The sequence below is a fragment of the Rhincodon typus genome, chromosome 19 (genome assembly GCF_021869965.1).
Source record: "Rhincodon typus isolate 14 chromosome 19, sRhiTyp1.1, whole genome shotgun sequence".
Lineage (NCBI taxonomy): Eukaryota > Metazoa > Chordata > Chondrichthyes > Orectolobiformes > Rhincodontidae > Rhincodon > Rhincodon typus.
The window spans coordinates 26,276,837-26,299,955 of NC_063350.1; the positions used below are offsets into that span (position 1 = coordinate 26,276,837).

At 40.1% G+C, this 23,119-nt stretch overlaps 1 protein-coding gene across 2 annotated transcripts in view; it reads left to right on the plus strand.

The window, feature by feature from the left end:
* The window catches only part of LOC109928564 (peroxidasin homolog), a 180,858-nt gene that overhangs the window by 77,193 nt on the left and 80,546 nt on the right, over positions 1-23,119 (plus strand). For both annotated transcript variants that reach the window (XR_007264204.1, XM_048608476.1), the window contains exon 2: positions 2,579-2,650. Coding sequence is in view for 1 of the 2 variants with exons in the window: in XM_048608476.1 (XP_048464433.1) it covers positions 2,579-2,650 (72 nt within the window). In the remaining variant the exon portion in view is untranslated. The remainder of the gene's footprint in view (positions 1-2,578; positions 2,651-23,119) is intronic.

Genomic DNA, 23,119 nt, shown 5'->3' on the forward strand with positions numbered 1-23,119 from the left:
AAAATATTGTGACTGATTGAAAAGATTTAAATCATGAGTTGCAAGAAGGGTGCTGCAGGCATTTGGGAGATGTGTGCACCTTCAGGACTTTGGAAAGGAAAGTTGGTGGGATTTTTTTAGGATATGATTGAAAGAGAGAAACATTTTCATGAGTAGGAAAACAAAATAGAGGGAGCTGAATAGATTACCTTTATCCATTAATTCTTTAACTTCTTTGAAGGGAAACAATATCATGAATTGAGATGTTTGGTAACAAAGAAAATAAGTCAATGCTTGTCTTTGCCCTTCAAAATAAATCTAGAGGACCAGACAACTTGTATAGAGGGGCATGAGGCGAGGTAGAAATTAATGTTGCCCTACCACATTTAATAATGGGTTACTATTCCTGATATGTTCAAGATTTCCTCCCCTTTAACATGAGCAAGACAAGAATTCCTGGAGGAGTGGCCTTCATAGAACTCCGGAAAGATTTCCTGAGGTCAATGGCATTGAAAGTGGTGTTGAATTGCTTGCCAAAGCAGTAGCTGGTGGGTCTGTGATATATGGATATTCCACATTTGGGAATTTACAAGTCTAGTTGTGAGAAACTTAGAGAGTTTGTTTTCTTTCTGGATATGGGTACAGAATGCTTTTGAATAGGGATTCACTTAGGCTGAAAGTGTAAAGTATATACTGGAGGAACTCTGGAGGATAATTTTGCAAAGACTTCAAAGGAAATGCAAAGTGCCAGTGGAGTACAAGTGAGAGACCAAGGTGAGATTTAGTAATGAGATTACACTGTTATAATGAGAGTTTGTGTTGGGAAGCTGGTGAAAAGCATAGCCAGGCAACGAGGCTTCATTAAGTACTAACGTTTCAACACTTGTGATAGAACTTCACTTAAAACTGTGCAGAAGGATAGTAAAAAGGAGAGTTTAAGCCCTTGATGTTGCTTTAGTCATGCTTACAAGCAGGTAACAGCAAAATGGAGATTATTCAGCAGTGTAGAAGCAACATCTAGAGCAAGATGAAACCAGCGGGCTGCAGAGAATGAATAATGCTGGCCCCATGGGAGAAAGTCAAGTCGTTAAACTGGGGTCATCCAGCACAAAAAATAACCTCAGTAAATGGTTAAACTGAAGATGGAGGTTGCAATTCTATCTGGAAGCCAGCATAGAAAGGGGATTTAGCCCAAGTGAATATAGATTAGTATTTGGCACCCAACATTGTATGGTACAAAAAAGTGGAAGAAAATTTTAAAAAATGAAGATTTTGAGTAGAAGAGAGGAAAAAATATAATAGTTATTATATCCCTGAGCAATGTTGAGGAACATGTACACAGTTCATTATTCCATTTGCTATGCATAACTAAATTATAAACACATCCATTTTAAATATATTTATGCATCATCCATGTTGTCAGTAGTAACCTTCAGACATATGACAAAGACAAGTGACCTTTCAAAATTTGTGGTTTTTCTGTTTCATTGATTTCTGCAGCCCACATTGGTGAGTCATTTGGCCAACTTGAAAGATAATTGACCTCTTCTGGAAAAGTGAAATTGATTTAAAACAGCCTGTTAGGTAATATTGGTATTGAAATTACTATTTTTATAACTGAGACAAAATTTAGATTAAGTGTAAATCTGTTCACTGCTGTGTTGAATTGGAAAGTGTCTTGCCTCTAAATGGTAAGATTATAGGTTGAAATCACACTTCAGCACCCAAACACACAAATTAAGGCTGATACTCTATTTTACTGAAGGAGTGCTGTACTGTCAGACATGTTGTCTTTAAATGAAATAATGGCACTATTTTGAAGAAGCATGGGAGGCAATGCCTACTGATATTATTGCTGGACTATTAATCTAGAAAGTCAGTTAATGTTCTGGGGACCCGAGTTCAAATTCTGCCATGGCAGATGGTGGAATTTGAATTCAATAAAGAATCTGGAATTAAGGGTCTAATGATGACCATGGAACTATTGTCAATTGTTGGAAAAACCCAATTGGTTCGCCAATGCCCTTTAGGGAAGTAAACTGCCATCCTTACCTGGTCTAGTCTACACGTGACTCCAGACACACAGCAATGTGGTTGACTCTTAACTGCCCTCTGGGCAATTAGGGATGGGTAATAAATGCTGGCCTAACTAGAAATGCCCATATCGCGTGAGAGATCTTTTAAAAAAAAGATTTGGATGCAGGACTCTAAATTCATTCATCCAAGATTAATATCTATTGTGAAGATTCTGAACAGATTCCTGAAAATACTACTTGTCATGTCCTATTAATCATGGGACAGTTTTTGTCTTCACCTTGTCTCTCAACTAATTACCTACTGTTGGCTCCAATTGCTTTTCCTAATATTTTCTCAATGGCCAAAATGTGGTGGAATTTTAGTGAATGAGGAAGGGTCACCATACCCAAAACGTTAACTCTGATATTTTTCTTCACAGATGCTGCCAGACCTGTTGAGCTATTCCAACAACTTCTGTTTTTGTTCCTGATTTACAGCATGCACAGTTCTTTCGGGTATTTTTAAAAAAAAACACTTCTTCATTTGTTTAAAGTAAACAAAGTATGTTTTTCATTTATTGCAGGGATCTACGGTTCAATCGTATTAAAGAAATTCGCCCAACAGCCTTCAAGAGACTGAGGAATCTGAACACTTTGTAAGTTTAAGAAATGCCTTGTTTTCCAGAACACACTTATTCTCTCCACGTAGGCTAACATTAGATTTTGTAACATGGGAACTTAAGTTGGCAATTAAACCATCTGAGTGCTTTGTGTAGTTGGGATTGGTTCCAAGATGTGGTCAATGCAAAATCATACTGTGACATTTAATGTTCTGGCAGAGTTTGGATTCTCTCCTGACTGGAGAGGGAGTACCACTTATTAGTAGCAGTTGCCCAGATGGCGGTAAGACTAGCAGCTTTGAAATGTTAATAGCCTTGTAAACGCTGTTCCTTTCTCACAAGTTTTTCTTAACAACTAGCAAATTTGATTTAAGTTAGCCGGCTCCATGGACGTAGCAATTACTATCTCCATGATCTTTTTGAAGTTCACATTGCTGCAGATATCAATTGACCTAGAGAACCCTAAACTGTATCATGTGAAATGTCAGATTATGTTCTATTGTAGCTTCTTAGAAAACATTATCATTGGCAATTTCGCAAAGAATCTTTGTTAAAGCACTTTTTCCAAAGAATGTTGTTGCTGTTTATCAAATCAAATGTTTGCATTTCCAGTGGAATGGGTACTATCTTGTACCGACTAGGAGTTGATTGATGAAGTTTCCTGGGAATACAAGCAGCCAACTTCTTCCTGTTCCTTCATTCTTCCTCACAGTTATGTGTGCTTTCTGTTGGACAGTTCAAACAATGTCACTAATTGTATATTCATTTAGGACCATTATTTATTTGTTATGGTCTGAGATGTCTCTTATTCTCCACTTTGTTTTCTCCTTGGGCCTTTCATCTTAAGGTAGTAGGAAGCTTGCAAAAGTAGCCCCCTATGCCTCCATAATCTCATGTCATACCAGTGTCACATTCAAGAACTTGGATCATAGAATCCCTACGCTGTGGAAGCAGGCCATTCAGCCCATCGAGTCCACACTGACCCTCCAAAGTGCATCCCACCCAGCCCTCCCCCCCCCCCCCCCCCCCCACCTCCCCTCCTCTCCTCCCCTTTCCCTGTAACCCTGCATTTCCCATGGCTAATCCACCTAACCTGCACATCTTTGGACTGGGGGAGGAAACCACAGCATCTAAAGGAAACCTGTGCAGGCATGGGGAGAACGTACAGAGAATCACCCGAGACTGGAATCGAACCCGGCTCCCTGACACTGTGAGGTAGCAGTGCTAACCATTGAGCCACCATGCCACCTTGATGGAGTAAGGTAACTAATCCTGCCATCCAGACTCCATGGTAATACATCTTCTACAATTACTGTGTGATTAGCCATTTAGCTACCTAAAATACCCATTTTTAAATCAATCCGTAGTGTTAAACATTTTTGATAATTTTCATAATTTGACAAGGGTGAACAGATAGACCTAATAAACCAGCTTTTTAAAACCATTATTGAAATTCAAAGGGCAAGAGTAAATTTATGAATGTACTCTCTCAAAGCAGAACCTTGGCTGTCAGAAACAAACTACAGCAATTCATCATGTGGTGATCACCAAGTAGTATTAGTTATGGGTCACGATTAATTTATTTTTCCCCACCTAAAGAACATAATCCTGCTCTGTTTTGGATCGCATCTTTGTTGCAAATCATATAATTGTCATACCTTGATTTTAGTTTTTCACCCCTCGAATCCAATGCAGGTGGACAGCAAAGGAGAACATTTGGAGGGCGATAGATGGTTAACTGTGTCACAGGCTAGATGGTTGACAAAATAAGGAAGGATGGTGTACTACAGACACAGCCACGAAGATGTCATTTATGGTTTTTATTAGGGCAAACATATTCAACAATTTTCAACATTTTTTGTCCACTTCAGTATTTTTAATATTACTAAGGTCTCCAATCTCTTTTGGTGTAGAATGGCTACATGTTTGCATATTGCTATGTTTTAAATTTCCTTTGAATTTTCTTTCAGCAAAATAAAAGCCTATGTTTTGATTTATGTTTATTTGACAGTTCAATTTCCTATTTCTGGGGGGCCAAACTCATCAGAAGCAGTTGGATGTTGGTTCATGCACTCAAATCTCTCAACATCCTTTGTTTTGTTATACAGTAGGGCTCCAAAACAGAGGGAAATTCTTGTTTTAAAAAGGAAATGGCCTGGCATTACCTTTCATAAATTTGATGAGTAAACCTCTTTAACACACAGACAATTCTGTTGAAAACAGAAAATCTATGTATAGTAAACATTAATTTTACCTTCGGGTTAAATACGATATGATATAAATGGCATTTCCAAATACACAGGCAAGTATGTTCTTTAAAGAATGTACAAATAAGAGTAGGCCACTCAGCCATTTGAGTCTGCTCCACTATCTATCTTATTTTAACCTCAAATCTACATTCCTGCATATTTCCATCCACTTAGAAATCAAGAATCTGCCTCTGCCTTAAAAAATACTAAGATATTCTGCATCTACTGCCTTTTGAGAAAGCGAATTCCAATGAGAGACAACCCTCTGAGGGGATTTTTTCCTCTTCTTTTCTCTCTTAAAAGGATGACCTCTTTATTTTTAAACTATGACCTAGATTCTCCTGCAAAAGGAAATATCCTCTTCAAATCCATGTGGTCAAGTTCCCTCAGGATCTTGTATGTTTCAACTAAGTCACCCCTGACTCTTCTAAACTCCAGACAATACTGACCTAGCTTGTCTAGCCTTTCCTCATAAGGTCATTCGCTTATTCCATGTATCAGCAAAGTTGCTCTGGTGGTCGTGCCTTTTAATTTGGAGCCTTTAAATGTTAACTTGTCAAAGATGGATGACCTGTTGCAAATGTGGGGAGGTAGAAGTTAGTTGTGTTTTAGAACTGTCTTTAATTTAAACTAGAATAGAGGATTAAAATGATGTCTATATATGTGGGACAACACAGTGTGCTTCTGGAGGAACACAGCTGGCCAGTCAGCGTCAGAGGAGTAGGAAAGTTGACATTTCGGGTCAGGACCCTTCTTCAGAAAGTCCCGACCCGAAATGTCAACTTTCCTGCTCCTCTGATGCTGCCTGGCCTGCTGTGTTTCTCCAGTTCCACACTGTGTTATCTCTGACTCCAGCATTTGCAGTTCTTGCTCTCTCCATGTCTATATATGTGACCTGTTCTGAATTCTGATGACAGCAAGCTTTGGCTTGAGTATTCAAGATTAAAGGGTGCCCAATTTGTTTTACTGGGAGGAAGGTTTTCACGTCTGTAAAACCTTTCACAACAACTAAGGTAGCTGTGCTGAGGGTGTCTCGACTGTTCCTCTCCAAAGTTTCACAAACATCTTAGGAATGTCAGGTTTTGTAGACTGTTAGGATTTAATCCATTTATTTTGTTTCAAGATAACATGACATTTGGGAGTGCAAGGGATTGCCAACGGCATTTTTACCTGAATGCAAGACCCTTGTGATTCATGTTGCCAAAGTGATGAACTTTTGGGTCAGCCCATAGGGAGGTGATATAAGGTCGTATTATCGGGTATTTTCTTAAAATAGCACTGAACTTCACTATCTATCAGAACCTTTTGGGTCAAAATCCTCGAATTCCCTCCTGAATGGCATTGTGGGTGAACACACAGCAGGTGGACTGTCATGATTCAAGAAGGCAGCTCACTGCCACCTTCTTAAGGGCAACTGGGGACGAGCAATAAATGCTGGCCAGTCAGCAACACCCACATCCCACAAATGAATAAAAAGAAAATCCGAGAGGAAGCTTGACCTGAGAATCAGAGGCAGCAAATCTCTATGGTTCACCGTGCGAGAGTGTCGGTGGGAGGCTGTATTCAGATTCAAATGTCTGCATTTGTGAGAATTTAAACAGGCTTGGAAGCTTTAGCCAGAGTGAGAATTGTTGGTGATTTGCTTGTGTTAGTCAATTGGCCTAATATACTGCTAAGAAATGCTGTTGTCTAGGTCAAGCTGACCCAGGCTGGTTTCACAATGGGTCCCTTGCTGAGGGACCAAATCAATTGGACCCTACTGCCTTCCAGCCCAGCACTCCATATGGAGCAACCTTCCTGAGCAAGATCTACCAGCTGGCCTTTGGATCAAAGAATAGGAAACATGAGAAATCACTAACAAGTTCCTTGTGGTACATGTCATCTGACAAATGACAGGCTTTGAGCTACTATGGTGAGAGTGATCCTGTTTCAAGATAGGCCATGTCCATCACAGTGTTTCAGTACAAACCCCTTGAGCACTTATGGAGAGACATAAAAATGTAATTGAGGAGAATCCCTTCTGCAGACTAATTACTGTAAACTCTGTCAATTAAAAGGCTATCACCTGGTTTTAGGGTTAACACAGTGTAGAACTGGATGAATACAGCAGGCCAGGCAGCATCAGAGGTGCAGGAAAGTTGACGTTTCGGGTTGGGAACCTTCTTCAGAAATGGGGGAGGGGGAGGGGAGCTCGGAAATAAATAGAGAGAGGAGGGATGGGGCTTGGGCTGGTAGGTGGGATGGTGATAGGTGAGTGCAGGTATGCAGTGGTGGGGATTGGTCAGTGAGGTGGGAGGAGCGGATAGGTGGGAGAGAAGATGGACAGTTTGTGTCAGATCAAGGAGGTGGGGATGAGAGGGAGGGTTGGTCATGGGATGAGGTCGGGGGATGGGAAGAATTTGAAACTGGTAAAGTCCACATTGAGACCATTGGGCTGTAAGGTCCCAAGGTGGAATATGAGGTGCTGCTCCTCCAGTTTCCAGGTGGCATCATTGTGACACTGGAGGAGGCCCAGGATGAACAAGTCGCCCAGGGAGTGGGAGGGGGAGTTGAAGTGGTTTGTGACTGAAAGGTGTCGTTTGTCGTGAACAGAGCGCAGGTGCTCTACAAAGCGGCCTCTGAGCCTCCGCTTGGACTCACCGACGTAGAGGAGGCCACATCGGGAGCAGCGGATGCAATAGACCACATTGGAAGATGTGCAGGTGAACATCTGTCTGATGTGGAAGGTTTTTTTGGTTCCTTGGATGGAGGTGAGGGGGGAGGTGTAGGGGCAGGTGTAGCACTTTCTGCGGTTGCAGGGAAAGGTGCCGGGGCTGGTGAGGTTAGTGGGGAGTGTGGAGTGGACGAGGGAGTTGCGGAGAGAGCAGTCCCTACAGAAGGCAGATAGGGGTGGGGATGGAAAATTATCCTTGGTTGTGGGGTCAGATTGCAGGTGGTGGAAATGGTGGAGAATGATGTTGTATCCGGAGGTTAGTGGGGTGATACGTGAGGACAAGGGGGATTCTGCCTTTGTTTTTGTTGCGGGGAGGGAATGTGAGGGCAGAGGTGCGGGAAATGCAAGAGATGTGGTCGAGAGCATTTTTGACCACTGAAGTGGGAAGTTAGAAATAAGAGGACATCTGGGATGTTCGGAAGTGGAACACCCCATCTTGGGAGCAGATGCAACAGAGGAGGAGGAATTGTGAGTACGGGATCGCATTATTGCAGGAAGGTGGGTGAGAGGAGGTGTAGTCTAGGTAGCTATGGGTGTCGGGTGGGCTTGAAATAGATGTCGGTGTTAAGGCAGTTACCAGAGATGGAGACAGAGAGGTCCAGGAATGAGAGAGAGGTATCGGAGATGGTCCAGGTGAATTTGAGGTTGGGGGTGCAAGGTGTTAGTAAAGTTTTAGGGATTTGCATTTGACAGATAAATAAATCTGAGCTAGATTTAGTCTCAGGTAATAGAGGTGAGAGGCCAATGTCTAAGCCACTGCGATAATAAATTCCCTGATACTTTTTGAAATATGTGGTTTTAAGGTTTCAATTTATGTGCTGGATCTTCAGGAAGGCAGTTGTTGCTTATTGAGTAATGAAATATTAATATAGAGGCCTCTGAAAGGTTGCAAATTATGGCTTTAACGCTAGTTGATCTCACTGGGATGTGATTTCACAACATATTCTGAAAAAAAATGCTGCATGTGTTAAGGAACTTTAACCATCATGTGCCATCTGCAGGGATTTTGTTTTTGTTTTGCTTTCCCATTCTCTACAACAATCCAATTCTATTAATTACTCACTTTATGGCCTCTTCACATTAGTCGAGCCTAGAATTTTGCTGATGGCAACTTGAATTTAAAAACAGAAGGATATTTTCCAGAGATTTCTATTAATTGAATTTCTCCTAGATTTATTTTTTACAAAACAAGTACTTATTCTTTTCTTTTGGAAAATATAAAGTATATTTATAGTTTTGCTTTAATCTCCCATGGAGGTTAATGACTTGCTTTCTCTTTCCCTATTATCCATTCAGCCATGTACAGAATAAAGACGGCAGCTAGCTCACATTCCAACAAGACTTTGTTCATTTTAATGGAAGTCAGTGTGTCAAACTAGTCTCAGAGCATCATAGTCACAAAAGCAGTGGTGAAGAGTTGCAAATTTGTGTCTTTAAATGAGTCGGCTCTATTGACACGGAGAGTTGTTTGAGTTGGTCAGCCCAAAGAGCGACTAAGTAAAGATACAATTTGTGGTTCCTGTTAAATCATTAACATAATGGATGACTGCTTTAAATAAACTGTATCAGAATAAAGCACTGACTGCTCATCAAATGTTCCAATGTGATTTTTATTTTTGACAGACATCAGGCCCGAATGTCAAAACTGTGACAGTGGGCTCATTGTTAATGTTCTTTTGTTAATTACTTTAATAATGTAATTAACTTCTATGTCTTAAGTCAGATAAGGCTTCTACTAAAGTATGTTGAATGTTTCCTATTAGCAAAAATAACCAACTGTTTATCTGTGGCAGCTTTGTTGTTAAAAAGCTGAGCAGATTTAAAAGAAGTGTATAATGCAGATACGGTATATCAAAACTGGCATCCTAGGGAGCAGGGCTGTGTGATAGAATATAGGTCAGTACAGCACAGGAACAGGCCCTTTGACCCACGATATTGTGCCGAACATGATGCCAATTTAAACTAATCCCTTCTGCCTGCTGATGGTCCATATCCCTTCATTCTTTGCTTATTTGTGTGCTTATCTAAAAGTACCTTAAATGCTTCTGTCGTCTCTGCCTCCACCATTATCCCTGGCAGTACGTTCCACACTCTGTAAATAAAAACTTGCCTCTCACATCTCCTTTGAACTTTCCCTCTATCACCTTAACTTCATGCCCTCTAGACTTTCTTCCCTGCCATTATTAGACTGATGAATGGACTCTCTAACTTCAAATAATGTTGATTTTGTTGATGTTGTTCTTGCCTCGCGCATATTCTGTATGCCTCACTCTGTCCAAGTTACTTCTCCCCCTATGATCTGTATGTCCTTGCTTAGTATGATTTGCCTATAATGTTCACAAACAAAGTTTTTCACTGTACTTATGTAAACGTGACTATAAATCAAATCAATCAATTGATCAATCAATTTCAACTCTGGGAAAAAGATTATGACTGTCAACACCTTCTATGCCTCTTATAATTTTACAATCTTCTTTCATGTCTCCCCTTGGCCTTCGCCGCTCCACAGAAAACAACCCTAGTTTGTCCAGCCTCTCCTTTATAGCTCATACTCTCTAATCCAGGCAGCTACCTGGTAAACTTCTTCTGCACCCTTGCCAAAGCCTCCACATCCTTACTGTACTATGGTCACCAGAATTGAACGCAGTGCTCTAAGTGTGGCTCAACCAAAGTCTTACAAAGCTGCAACATCACTTCCTGACTCTTGTACTCAATGCCCCAACCAGTAAAGGCAAGCCTGCCATATACCTTCTTTACCACCCTACCTACTTGTGTGGCCACCTTCAGGGAGCTCAGGACTAGGACCCCAAGATCCCTCTATATAGCAATGCTGTTAAGGACCTTGCCATTAACTGTTTATATATTTTGGATATTTCCAGATTTTGGTTTGGATGGTTTAGGGCATGGACCGTTCAGGTGAAACCATGTAGGATAGAGAGGCGTGTAAACCTTTTATTTAGCTTGGAGCTACAACACGCCAATGCAACATGTGGCCAAATTGCCCAGTTCAGTTTTTTTTCAATATTACTCAATTAAGGAAGGTCTAACGCCCAGTTTTTAGACACAGTCACTTTTCAGGGAACTGGATTTGAGGTACTGTTCTTATTGCTTTTCATACAGTGTGAATTTTGAAAATTAGACTTGTTTGAAATACCTGAAAACCCTCCTCAGTCATTGGTTTTTAATTCCTTTACAACCTTTCAAATTTTGTCCACCGCTGGTCCTTCATTCCTTCCCCTTTGCTTTACACATCAACATTTGGTAGCGTGCATGCCCCTCTTTAGTTAATCAGTGTCCCAATCTTTTCTGACAGATCAGGCAACCCTGTAATTCTTTTTTATGACAAAGGTGTATTCAGATGATTTCCAGCCAATTTCAAAAGCAGCCCATTTGAACTACAGCCATCCTTAATGCCAATCCTAAACTGCGTTCACAAATGGAATAACTGCACATGCTAATTTCCTGTGTTTCATACAATTGGGATTTTCAAGTTGCCTGCATTTGCTGACCAAAGTCAGTCGTACTCAAGGCCCACCCTCCGCACTACTGCAGCTACCCCTTCAGCATTGCCACTGTTCCATTCAGCCTGTTAATCCAAGAAACTGAATACTGCTGAATGGAGTGGAGAACTAGGAGTGATCCTACTAGGGGAATTAGAGCGCAAACCAGTGATGAATGCCAGAGTGAATTGAAGGCAGAGGGCACAGAGTGACAAAAGAGGAATAGGAGGGTTTGTGGGGTGGGGCATGTAATGGTAAACAATCTGCATGAACGTAATGGAATGGGGGTTGCTGGGGTCAAAAGGAAGGCTGCAATGAATTGCTGATACAGTTGTCTGCTCTACAAATGGTGGAAAATGTTTACTCCTTCAGCAAATGTGCAGGGACCTGCAAGTCGCACACTATTCTGAGTTTGGAGTAAACTGTTCAATCATTTGGTGGTCAAAATCCTGTGACTCCCTTCCTTTGACGGTCCTGTGGATATGACTATATTATGTTTACTGTCGCAGTTTAAGAAGGCAGCTCACTACCACCTTCTTGAGGGCAATTAGTGTTGGGCAATGAATGCTGGCCTCACATCCCATGAATAAGTAAAACATGAAGTGCAGCGTAGATTTATGATAGATCCGTGCTCAATTGCACGTTCTGTGTATAAAAATGCCATATACATATGATTGTGATTGTTTTGAGTTGCTCACAATTTTCTGATGTTGTCAGTCCATTTTTACTGGTTTTGAGGTTGTCATGTGTACTGCTGCCATGGGTCATTCATAACTGGATAGGGTGAGAAATCGGTGCAAATCTAGAAATAAAATTTGTGCCACACTGTATACTGATGCCACTTTCTTAGTAAACTGGCTCTTCCGGTAAAAATTGTCGAGCTAGTCGGTTTTCTTGACATTTCATTTTTATGTTTTTATTGTCCCAAACCCAGAGAGTATTTTATCTCCACCCCATCTCATACCCTGGAAATTCAATTATGTTAAAACCCATTTAAAATGGCGGTAGTAACATTCACTAGGACAGAAGCAAATTTGCAACGGAATTTAAGGGAGTAACAGCAGCCTTTCACTATTTCCTGCCATAGGTTACCGTTTAAAGCCAAAGGGTTAGAGACCACATAAAGCTCTGGTTTCTGTGTACCAGAGAATGTTTGACGTGAAAAGTAAATACATGTTGCAAATATAATCTGTAATGGCAGCTGTCATGAGGCACCTTGTGTACAGAATTAGAAGAAACTGATCTGAATGTCATAAGCTGTAGAAATTTTAAGAATTGAATATATTTTTGGGGTAAATAAGGCATCCCCACAACTAAAATCCCTCCTGTCTGATTGACCTATTTTCTAACCAACTTGGTGAGAGATGTTATTACACACTTTTGGAACAAGTGGGACTTGAACATCAGCCTCCTGGCTCAAATACTACCACTACACTACAAGAGCCCCTCCAAGCTGGTATTCCCAGGCAGTCTCCTATCCAAGTACTAACCAGGCTTGAGTCTGCTTAGCTTCCAAGATCAGATATTTCTGTTTGTTTGATTCCAGCAACATATTAGGTTGCTCCAGGAGGTTTCACCAGTTTACTGCCTTTTATTCCAAAGTCTGTGTAATATCAAAAGTATCTGGCTCTAATCTCTCACTCCTAGGCTTATTGTCTAGTCTGTTGATGGGAAATTTTCTGGACACCTTTTTATAGCTTTTGCACAACATATAATAACATACCTGCTCAGCTTAAAAAAATTAGAAACTTTATAAGATGTGAACAATTTTCAGTTCACTCTTGGGATGTGGGTATTGTTGGCTGGGCCAGCATTTATTGCCATATCTGGTAGCCTTAGTGGTGAGCTGCCTTCTTGAGATACTGCAGTTCATGTGCTGTGGGTAGACCCACAATGCTAATGCGGAAAGATTTCCTAGCATTTTGACAACAACATTGGAGAAACAGCGATTATATTTCTAAGTCACGATGTTGAGTGGCTGGAAGGGCATCTTGCAGGTGGTGGTGTTCCCACATATCTGCTCCCCTTGTACTCCTAGTAATCATGGGTTTGAAAGTTGTGTGTTGTCCTGTGCATCAGGCCCACATTAGGTAATCTATCATAGCTTATTGATTTGAAGAATATAAATGTCAATATATATTTTATATATTAATGGCTGTCAAACTTTTCCAGCTGGCTCTATTACATTTGTACATGTCCTTTAGCTTGGGGAAATCTAGGCAAACAAGTTGTTGCACAGTGTGACTGGATTTGAAGAATAGCTTTCCAAGGCTCAGTACATGTTTCACTTCTGGGACTTGCTGTCTCTGTTATAACTGCTTTAAGCAGATGGGAAGAGCAGTAAATTTCATTAATATATAGAGAGGTATCTTCTAATGTTTTAGAATAAATAAGTCAGAGTAGTCACTTGACACTAGATGAAATTGCAAAGGGTATATATAATGAGGTATAATACACCCCTGTGAATCTCTTAATAGTTTAAATGATTATAAACCGATATCAGCAATCATTGCCCGTAGAAAGAAGAGCTACTCAGGGCCTAATGAATTGTTAACTTCTCTGGACAGAATTACCAACTCAGACCTGAAGGCAAAACAGCCTTTGAATAAATCACACTGACATATTGTCAGGTGAGGCATTTGAGAAACTGAGATAAGAAAGTAATAATTATTGGGAGGAAAAAATAGAGTGAAAGACATTGCCACCATTGAAGTACAGTGTGTCCTCATATAGTGAGCATCGAATCTTCATTTTAAAAATGTTTCACTGATGTAAGAGAATAATCTATAACAATGAATAAACATACAATGGACAATGGTAATTGATTTTTAAAATTCTCATTCTTGTTTTCAAATTCCTCTATTGTCTATATTTGTGTGTATGGAAATTTTTTCTTTGAGAGGTAATACTAAATTTCTGGAGAAATTAATAATTCATGTTTCTTTTTTGCTCTGGAATTCAGGTTAGTTTTGGATGGCAAAATGATTTAGGTGGAAGTCATGTTGAGGTCAAGTCTGTGTTAAGAACCATAGTTGGGATGTTTTATTTGTAGAATTTGTTAGTAGACCCAGAGCAAGTGAGTTACCAATCTGGTGAGATGTTATTGATTTATTATACCTCTTCAGGCCATGAGGAAATTTGCTCTAACATTCCTTTTAAACATCAAGTAGGGCAAAATGTAATATTTTGCTTGGATTGGGATTTTTCCCCCAGATTTCATAATTCTGTAAAGATTTGTAGAAAGCAGTGGTACCATTAGTATCAATTTTTTTTAAAAAGTCTGTAGTATGATCTCCTGATTTCATCTCAACCATCAATTATATTTTTTTAAAGATCCATATTTTATTTGAGAAAACTGGTCACCTTTCGTAGGCGTATGTGATTCTTCTGTGTATTGATATTTAGCCCCATGCCTTCACATCTCAGACATGATAAAGAGAGTGGCCTTGCTTCAAATCCTGAGTTAATACAATATTAATTGGATCAAGAATTATGGAAGACTTTAGCCTCAGCTTGACTAAATTCGAAAAACAGTTATCGCAGAGATAACAACTTGCATGGATTTAAATTTCATTCCAGAACATGAGTATCCGATCCCAACAGTGCAGTGCTGAGTGCTTGCTGTAATGTTTGAATGCAGCTTTTTGTTGACATGATAAGTTATGTCCTTGCAAGGTTGACAGGGTCTGGTGAGGATATGGTCAAAGAAGTCTTTCCTAGCTCTGGAAGCTATCTGTGAATACAGAAAGTCATCTCTTTGCAGCAAAGGTAAAGATGAAAATGATTGCAAATGATTGTCAAGATATTACAAAGGTTAGCTAAAAGTTTAGTGATCAACAGTTTAAAAAAAAGCAAACTTCTTTTATTTGATTAGGGAATATGCATTCTGCTGACCAGGCCAGTATTTATTGTCTATTCTCAATTGCCATTGAGAAGGTAAAGGTAACAGCATTCTTCAACTGTTGCAAAGTATCTGGTGCATGGACACCCACAATGTTGTTAGGGAGGGAGTTCTAGGATTTTGATTCCATAACATTGAAAGAACAGCAATATATTTCGAAGTCAGGGTCATGAGCAGCTTGAAGAGGAACCTGCATGTTTTGATGTTCCCATGTATCTGATGACCTTGTTCTTCTAGATGGTAATGTTGTTGTGCTATCTAAAGAGATTTGGTGAATTTCTGCAGTGCATCTTGTAGGTGATACACGCTGTTACGACTGAGTGTCGCTGGTGGAGAGAGTGAATGTTTGAGGATGTGGGGACAATCAATTAAAGTGCTTTGTCCCAGATGATGTGAGGCTTCTTGTGTGTTGGAGCTGTGCTCATCCAGGCAAGTGGACAGGATTCCATCACACTCCTGATTAGTGCCTTGTAGATGGTGGACAGGCTTTGGGGAGTTAGGAGGTGAGTTAGACACTCACTACAGGATTCCTAGCCCCTGTCCTGCTCTTGTAGCCACAGAATGTATATGGCCAGTTCAGTTTCTGATCAAGAGTAAACCCCAGAATATTAATAATGGGAGATTATACCATTGAATGTCAAGAGCTAGATTCTGTCTTGTTAGAAATGATTATTGCCTGGCTTTATGTGGCACTGATGATAATTCCAACTTATTAGTTCAAACCTAAATATTGCCCAGGTCTTGCTTCAACAGTTCAATCTCTGAGGAGTCTCAAATGATGCTGAAAATTGTGCAAACATCAGTGAACATTCTCACTCCTGATCTTATGATGGAGGGAAGATCATTAATGAAGTTTGGGTCTACGACACTTGCCTGAAGAACTCCTGCAGAGATGTCCTGGAGCTGAGATGACCAACCCCCAACAACCATAGCATTTGTGCTGGATCTGACTCTGACGAGCAGAGAGACTTCCTGGATTCCCTTGACTCCAGTTTTGCTTGGGCTCCTTGATGCCCATTCTGCCAAATGCAACCTTGATGTCAAAGGCAATCACTATCACCTAATCTCTGGAATTCAGCTCTTTTTTTTTGTCAATGTTTGAACAAAGGCTGTAATGACACCGGGAGCCACGTGAGCCTGCCAGACCCAAACTGCACACCAGAGAACAGGTTATTGCTCAGCAAGTGCTCCTTGATAGCATTGTTGATTATCCCTTCCATCACTTAACCATTGGTCAAGAGTAGACTGATGGAGCAGTAATTGGCTGGGTTGGATTTGTCTGCTTTTTGAGCGCAGGACATTACTGAGCAATTTTCTACATTGTCGGGTGGGTGCCAATTTTATAGCTGTCCTGCAACAGCTCAGCCAGGAGCATGGCAAGTTTTTGAACACACTTCAGCACTGTTGCTGGCATGTTAACTGGAACACAAATGCTTTATAGTTATTTTCTTTTTGCAGAACCTTTTAAGGGTTAGTTATAATTGTGTAAGATTATGGAAGAGTGAAGGAGTTGAGAGTTGGCTTAACTTCTTCAGAATTTAGCTCAGAAATAATTTTAGTATGCTTTAGGGGTAAATCAAGAAACTAAGCATTCTTTGTATTCTGCTGAAAAAGATGGCAATTATAGATTTCCAATCAAATAACTGGCACACAAGAGCAAATTCTGCACGGTCTGTGTCAAACTATTATGTGACTTGCAGTGGTTGCACTATAATGCAGGAGAAGAGGAAGTGCAATGATCAAATTCATTTCTTTACTCCTCTTAGCAAAAGACTTATTTTGACAATTATCTATCTGAAATTTAAAGTTAATTTTTAATTTAAGCATAATTTTTGTATTCACAAATTTTAATAACAATGGTTAACCCATTGCAGTTGTTCCTCTGTGCAATCAATGTAGATGGATGATTGTTGTGAAAACATGCATGCAATCTTTAACACTGTTGTGTTATCTGCTGTGGGAACTGGTGATATTGTTATCACTTGGTCCTCAATGCTAATATATCTCATATCATCAAGAATACCTCAAATTGCCACTGTCAGTGTTTTTCAGATGTTTAATTGTGATGATCTTGGTAAAGGCCAATAACTTTTATTTTTAAAAAGAAGAAAACCCGATTGTTTACCAAACCACATGGTCCCACAATTTAACCAAATACATTTTTCTTAAAGAAACTTTTCCATTCTTGCATTTGTTCTGATAACTGCAACACTAAAAGCCGTGACAACGTCTTTTGTTTTTCTTTAGCAATACAAAAATAAATTTTACCATTCAAGTGTAAAGCAAAGCAAATGCAATTCAATCTTAGGTAATCACCTATACTCTCAAACCCAAAACCAACACAATGTGATCATGAATTAACAGACAATTGTGATCAACAATAAGTTGCATGTTAAGTTGGAGATACAACTGAGATGGATCTTACGAATTGGTGTGATGGTCCACTTAGTACAGTCAGTTCTGCTATAACGTGCATTCTGGCAACGTGAGTTGGCTATAGCGCAACTGATGAATAGGAGAACGCTACGTCTAAAACACAAACTTGTGTCAGCTATAACACGATTCAATCGGTGCGCAGAGGAGTACATGTCAACATCACATGATCTTTTCACGGGCTTTGTCCTGAGCATGCGCAATGTTAGCGCCGAAAGAGTCACCACACCGGCATCACATGATCATTTCGCAGACTTTGTTGTGAAGCACTTTCTGTGAGAGGTACAGATTCTCCTCGTCCTGGATACTGCGCCAAACCATCCTCCCATTGGTGAGCTTTCTGAAAACATCAAAGTGCTACTTCTACCCCAAACACAACCTCTCTCCTTCAAATCATAGACCAGGGTTCAATAGCAGCTTTTAAAGCTTATTATTTAAGGTGTACATTTAAGAGGCTGATTGCAGCCACTGAGGGGGATAAGGACAGTGTTCTTCAATTTTGGAAGAGCTTTAACATCAAGAATGCAATTGACATTATCATGGAGGCCTGGGGTGATGTCAATAACGACTGCTTTCATGCAGTTTTGCGGAACCTTCTCCCAGATTTTTTTCAAGATTTTAAAGGATTTGATCTGTCAGAGGATCTTCCAAGAATCAAAGAACATTTTGTTGATCTTGCAAAGCAAGTTGGATTTGAAGTAGTGGAGAATGAGGATGTTGAAGACCTGCTTGAGTCCCACTGTAAAGACCTCTGTACAGCTGATCAATAACAACTTGTCACTGAGGGGGAAGTGGAAGCAGGAGATGAAGAAGATGAAGTCCAGGATGCAGCACCACGAGAGCTTTCCACTTCTGTTTTGTCTTCTATCCTGAGGGAAATTGTGAAGTAGTTGTAATGATTAGATGACAACGATTACAATGCAGAATACAGCAGGGTAGCAGTTCATGGAATAAGATCTTATTGGCACCCTATGAACAGCTCCTTCATGAAAGAAGAAAAAGGGCAAAGCAGCAAAAACTGTCTTTTTTTAAGCCAACCCTCAAGAAACAGTCAGAAGACAACGAACCACAGCCATCCACTTCTGGATTAACTATTTTTTGCCTTAACCCTGCAACAACAACTTCACCTGAAAGTGATGATGATGATGATGATTTTATTTCATTATTATATATGAATTAAACATTTATACAAACTGTGCTATACTTTGTGTTAGACTTTTCAGTGATTTTTGAATGATTTTGAGCGATACTTTTTGGTGGACTGCCCCTGGCCCAGCTTTTCCCATAGGTCCTGTTATTTCTATAGCGCAATTTTCTATAATGCAATGTTGTGCAGGAATGCAACTGTCGCTTTATAGCAGAACCAACTGTATATATGTCATCGATGTAAGAAGGAAATCTGCTATGGGATTAATGTACATCTCCAAGCTTTCACCAACAATCCAAAATGGCGGCAGAGTAGGACACACCAGCTGGAGCTCATTTGCTCCATCTGTTTATTTCTCATTTCCTACTTTTTTTTCTCTTTCTCTTGGTGTTGCTTCCTGGCCTCAGCATGAACCTAGCGAGGCACCTGTGGCGGTGTCTCAAGCTGGTGTCTGAGCAGCTCTTGGTGGGTCTCAGCCTGGTCTCTTGGCAGCTTGTGGTGATGTCTCGGCATGGCACGCGAGTGGTCCAGTGGGGGCGTGTTCTGGAGGCACCAGGGAGATTGGAGAGGCGACAGCTTCAGCAGCAGCAATGGCATCATAGCCCAATGTGGGAAGAGCAAGCAATGAGGGAAGTCCCTGGTATCTGAGGCGCCATCACGAACAGACAACTGCAGTCTCCTGGAGGGTGAGATAAGCGGAGGACTCATTAAAGACTGTTGAACTCTTAACTTAAATCCTTTAATTTTTAGTTTAATTTAAGAAAGACTTTAATGTTGACTATTACCTTATTTCATTATTTTTCTACTTATTCTAACAGAGTGATGTTCAACTTTGTTTCTCTTACCACTTTGTACCTAATTTTTTTGTACCTAGGTGCCTTTGAACCTAACAGGGTGCCGTGTGTGACAGCATTTTACACTTTTCACTGTACTCCTGTACTTCTGTACATGAGTACACGTGACTATAAAATCTAAATCTCACATGGTTGGGTCATAACTGCCCATTTCAGTGATCAAGCAGTTCACTCAGTTGACTCAAATCATTTGCAATCGTTCAGGAAGAAGGTCTACCACCACCTTCTCAGAGAAACAAAGGATAATCAATGAATGCCAGCCTTGCTTGCAATGCCCATGTCCAAGGATGAGTTACAAAAATAATTTTAAAAATGCTATTAAGTTGTACGATATGTTTTTGACATACAAATTAAACTTAGAATTTGAAGGCCAACATTGTACCTACTTTCACATGTTCAGACATTGACATTTCAGACATTCTGAGGTTTATCATATGTAATTACATTTAAAACTAGTGGAACAATTTGTACATTGAGATGAGTTGGATTGTGTTCTTTACTTTGTTGTAAAGCTTAAATCAGTTGAGATGTAAACTGATATTGCAGTAATTTGGGAAACCTCCAACCATTGTCATATTTGAACCATAAGTTCCTGCATAGGCCTTAACATCCTTCAGCTGTACAATCCCTCACCCCCGAACAAAACATAGAATGTCACTTCTGTTTCTTTCTCGGTACTTTTGGAGAATTGCCACTCCCACCGCATATTTGAGGAGACCTTGGTGACCCTGAGATCTGCTGTGTGATACTTCATCTACCTTCTGATATCTCTCAACTGGAAGCTTGTCCAACTCTCTGACAGTTTACAGCATTCTCTGTGCAAACTGTGAACTCTGAAGTCAATGATCCTCTGCAATATGAAAAGCCTCCTGACATCCAACCGAATTTTATGAGTACATAGCTCACTCCTGTTTCCTGTTGTTTCTTAACTTACCTAATTCAAGTGGTCTTGCCACATGAAGACAACTTAGGTCTTCTATTATTTTAAAAGCCTCAATCAAGTTTCAGTTCTCTAAACCTTATTGTAGCAGTGAAGCACTTTTAAACTAGGTGATAATCAAACATTTCCATTGTGTCTATTTCTTACCATGAAAGGAGTTGTTTCAGAAAATGACATTCTTTAACAACGCTAGACAACCTCTTGCTTGTGTTTCTCATTTGTATTGGATTGACGGACAAATAGATTCCCCTTTCAGTTCAAGCTGTCTCTTTACTTCCCCCCAACTCCAACATCGCTATTTGTTGGCACACTATTTACATCCATTAGTTAAAGTTGCTTTTCTTCCCTAATTAGCCACCTCACCCACAAAGTAGCAGTAACTTATTATTTTCAATTCCAGAGATTCCCAGAGATTCTGAGGGGTACAATAGACACAAGTCATTTTCCTTTCAACATTACAGCAAAAAAGAAGGTTACAACAAGAAGTGTTCTTTTTAAAGAAAATGGGAACAGAAGCTAGGAAGAAACAGTTTTCTACATTTTTTTAAATAAGTGACTTTGCAAGGGAAGTTTGCATATAAGTTGCCAACACTAGCATATTATGTAGCAGGATGATTGTGTCTTTGTTCAGTTATATTTCTATTGGAAGCCAAACCTCAAAAATTGCTCCGTTCCCATTCTGAGTAGGCAAGCAATCTGTAGTAGTCTTTACAAGCAGTAAAAAATGATTCTGTAGGTACCTGTAGTCATGAGATGCCAGCAGCTGGCACTCACTGGCAACACTTGCACCAACTAACATTCCAAATACCAGCGCTTCTCAAGTCTGAGCTGATCAAGGATAGCAAAGCTCCATTTGATTAGTCACCAGCAACAGCAAATAAAATGGACTGGCTGATCAAGTGCTTAATTTGGCAAAACATTGAGGAACTGTTTAATACTGTCAGGACAAAAATATAGTGTCTGAGTTCTGAAAATAAACCTTTCAATTCAGTGTTTATAAGTTTGTGGTGGATATTTTATTAGCTTATGATTGAGTTTCTACAGATTCAAGGCACATTTTGTTCTTGGCTCCAATAATACATTTGTGTTTAACAAAAATACTGGACTTGAAAATCCTGCTCAACTGGTACAAGTGAAAAACGCAGAATCCTCATTTGTCCCGGCACAAGATCACAGAATTCACTCAAAACTGCAGACAGGCTTGGGAGTGTCTTGAAATTTACTTGGATGGGATTTCCAAGTAGGACAAAGGGTTCAGGTTAGAAGTCTCTGAAGTCCTGGTTTTCCCAAATGCTGTAGGAGTTTGATTTTATGACAAGAATTCTCTTATTTAAAGAGGATTCCAGCCCAGAAATCAGCTTTATTAATGGGCCTGGATCCCTTTAAGACGGGGCATATTGGACACTAGGCTTTTGCCCATGCGGAGGAGGGTGTGTCTATTATGTTGGATGAGATCGTGGGATGACTGAAGGTTGAGGGTGTATTACAGAATGCCTTGTCAGACCAGAGGAAGTGATCATGCTGGGGTTTGAAAGCACAGTGGAAAGCAGATTAAGTTTAGGGTTCCTGGACAGTGTGTACCTGCACTTTGCTCTTCCTCTCAACAGACTTCAGCTCCCTTCAGCTGACAAGACTCTTCAGGTTCAAGAAACCCAGCTGGTCAGGGTTGAATTTAAATGGGAAGTTAAGCCTAACGGATGTGGCTTCATGAAAATATTTCAACGACCAATCTTTCTCCTGGACATGAGTTAGTTGGCCATTTTTCATCCCTATCCCACTACTGCCCCCAATCCACACCAAGCCATATCTGTTAAACCAGAGATGGGTAGATTGGGTTCAGGTTAGAGATTTATTCTGTATCCCATTGTCTTTGGTAGTTAAATTGCCCCATGTTGTTATTGTGATCGATCAGGTAGATCAATAATGGCAGTGAGGAGGTTAAGTGGAATGGCTGCAGCCATTCTTCAGTAGGTGACACCAGCCAACTGATCACCACAACTCAGCCCAATGAAACCAAACCCATGTGTTTTGAAAAACAAAATGACTAAGTACCATCGGTCATCTCTAAGTCAGAGGCTTTTTGGCCTTTGTATAAGGGCATATGGAGCGGAATTCCCAGAATAACTCTAACTCTTTCTCTGGACATGCTCCTTTGAAGTGAAAGAGTTGTGAGCTGTCTCTTGGGCATATCTCCCAACCAACGTAAAATTGTGGTCAGTACAAATCAAAGCAGGATTTCAGTGAAACCTAGTTTCATCTCCAATTCTGATGATGCTCGACAAGCTACCAGTTTTGTATATTTAACTCGGGGCTGGAATTATGAGCCTATTTCGAGAAGGAAGCTGTACGTTAGAACTGTCCTTTTAAAAATGTATTTTGGATAGTGTTTTTGTCATTAGGTTGACTCTATTAGGTCATTTATAATAGTCCAAGATCTAAGTAAAGTTACATGCTAGTTTTGTTTACTGGTTAGGGTAATTACCAATCTAACAATTTATAATATTGTTGGTCAGTAAAAGGGAGAGGATCCCTAAATGTGGTAGTGAAATATACAGGGTCTGTTAGTTTCTTATGCCCAATTTTAATGGATCTAAAATTATCCTAGATTTAATCTAAAACCCAATCATGGCAGATCCTGCAAACCATTTGCTATTGTAGTTTCTGAATCCATTAAATCCATCCAGTGATAGTAGGAACTGCAGATGCTGGAGAATCTGAGATAGCAAGGTATAGAGCTGGATGAACACAGCAGGCCAAGCAGCATCAGA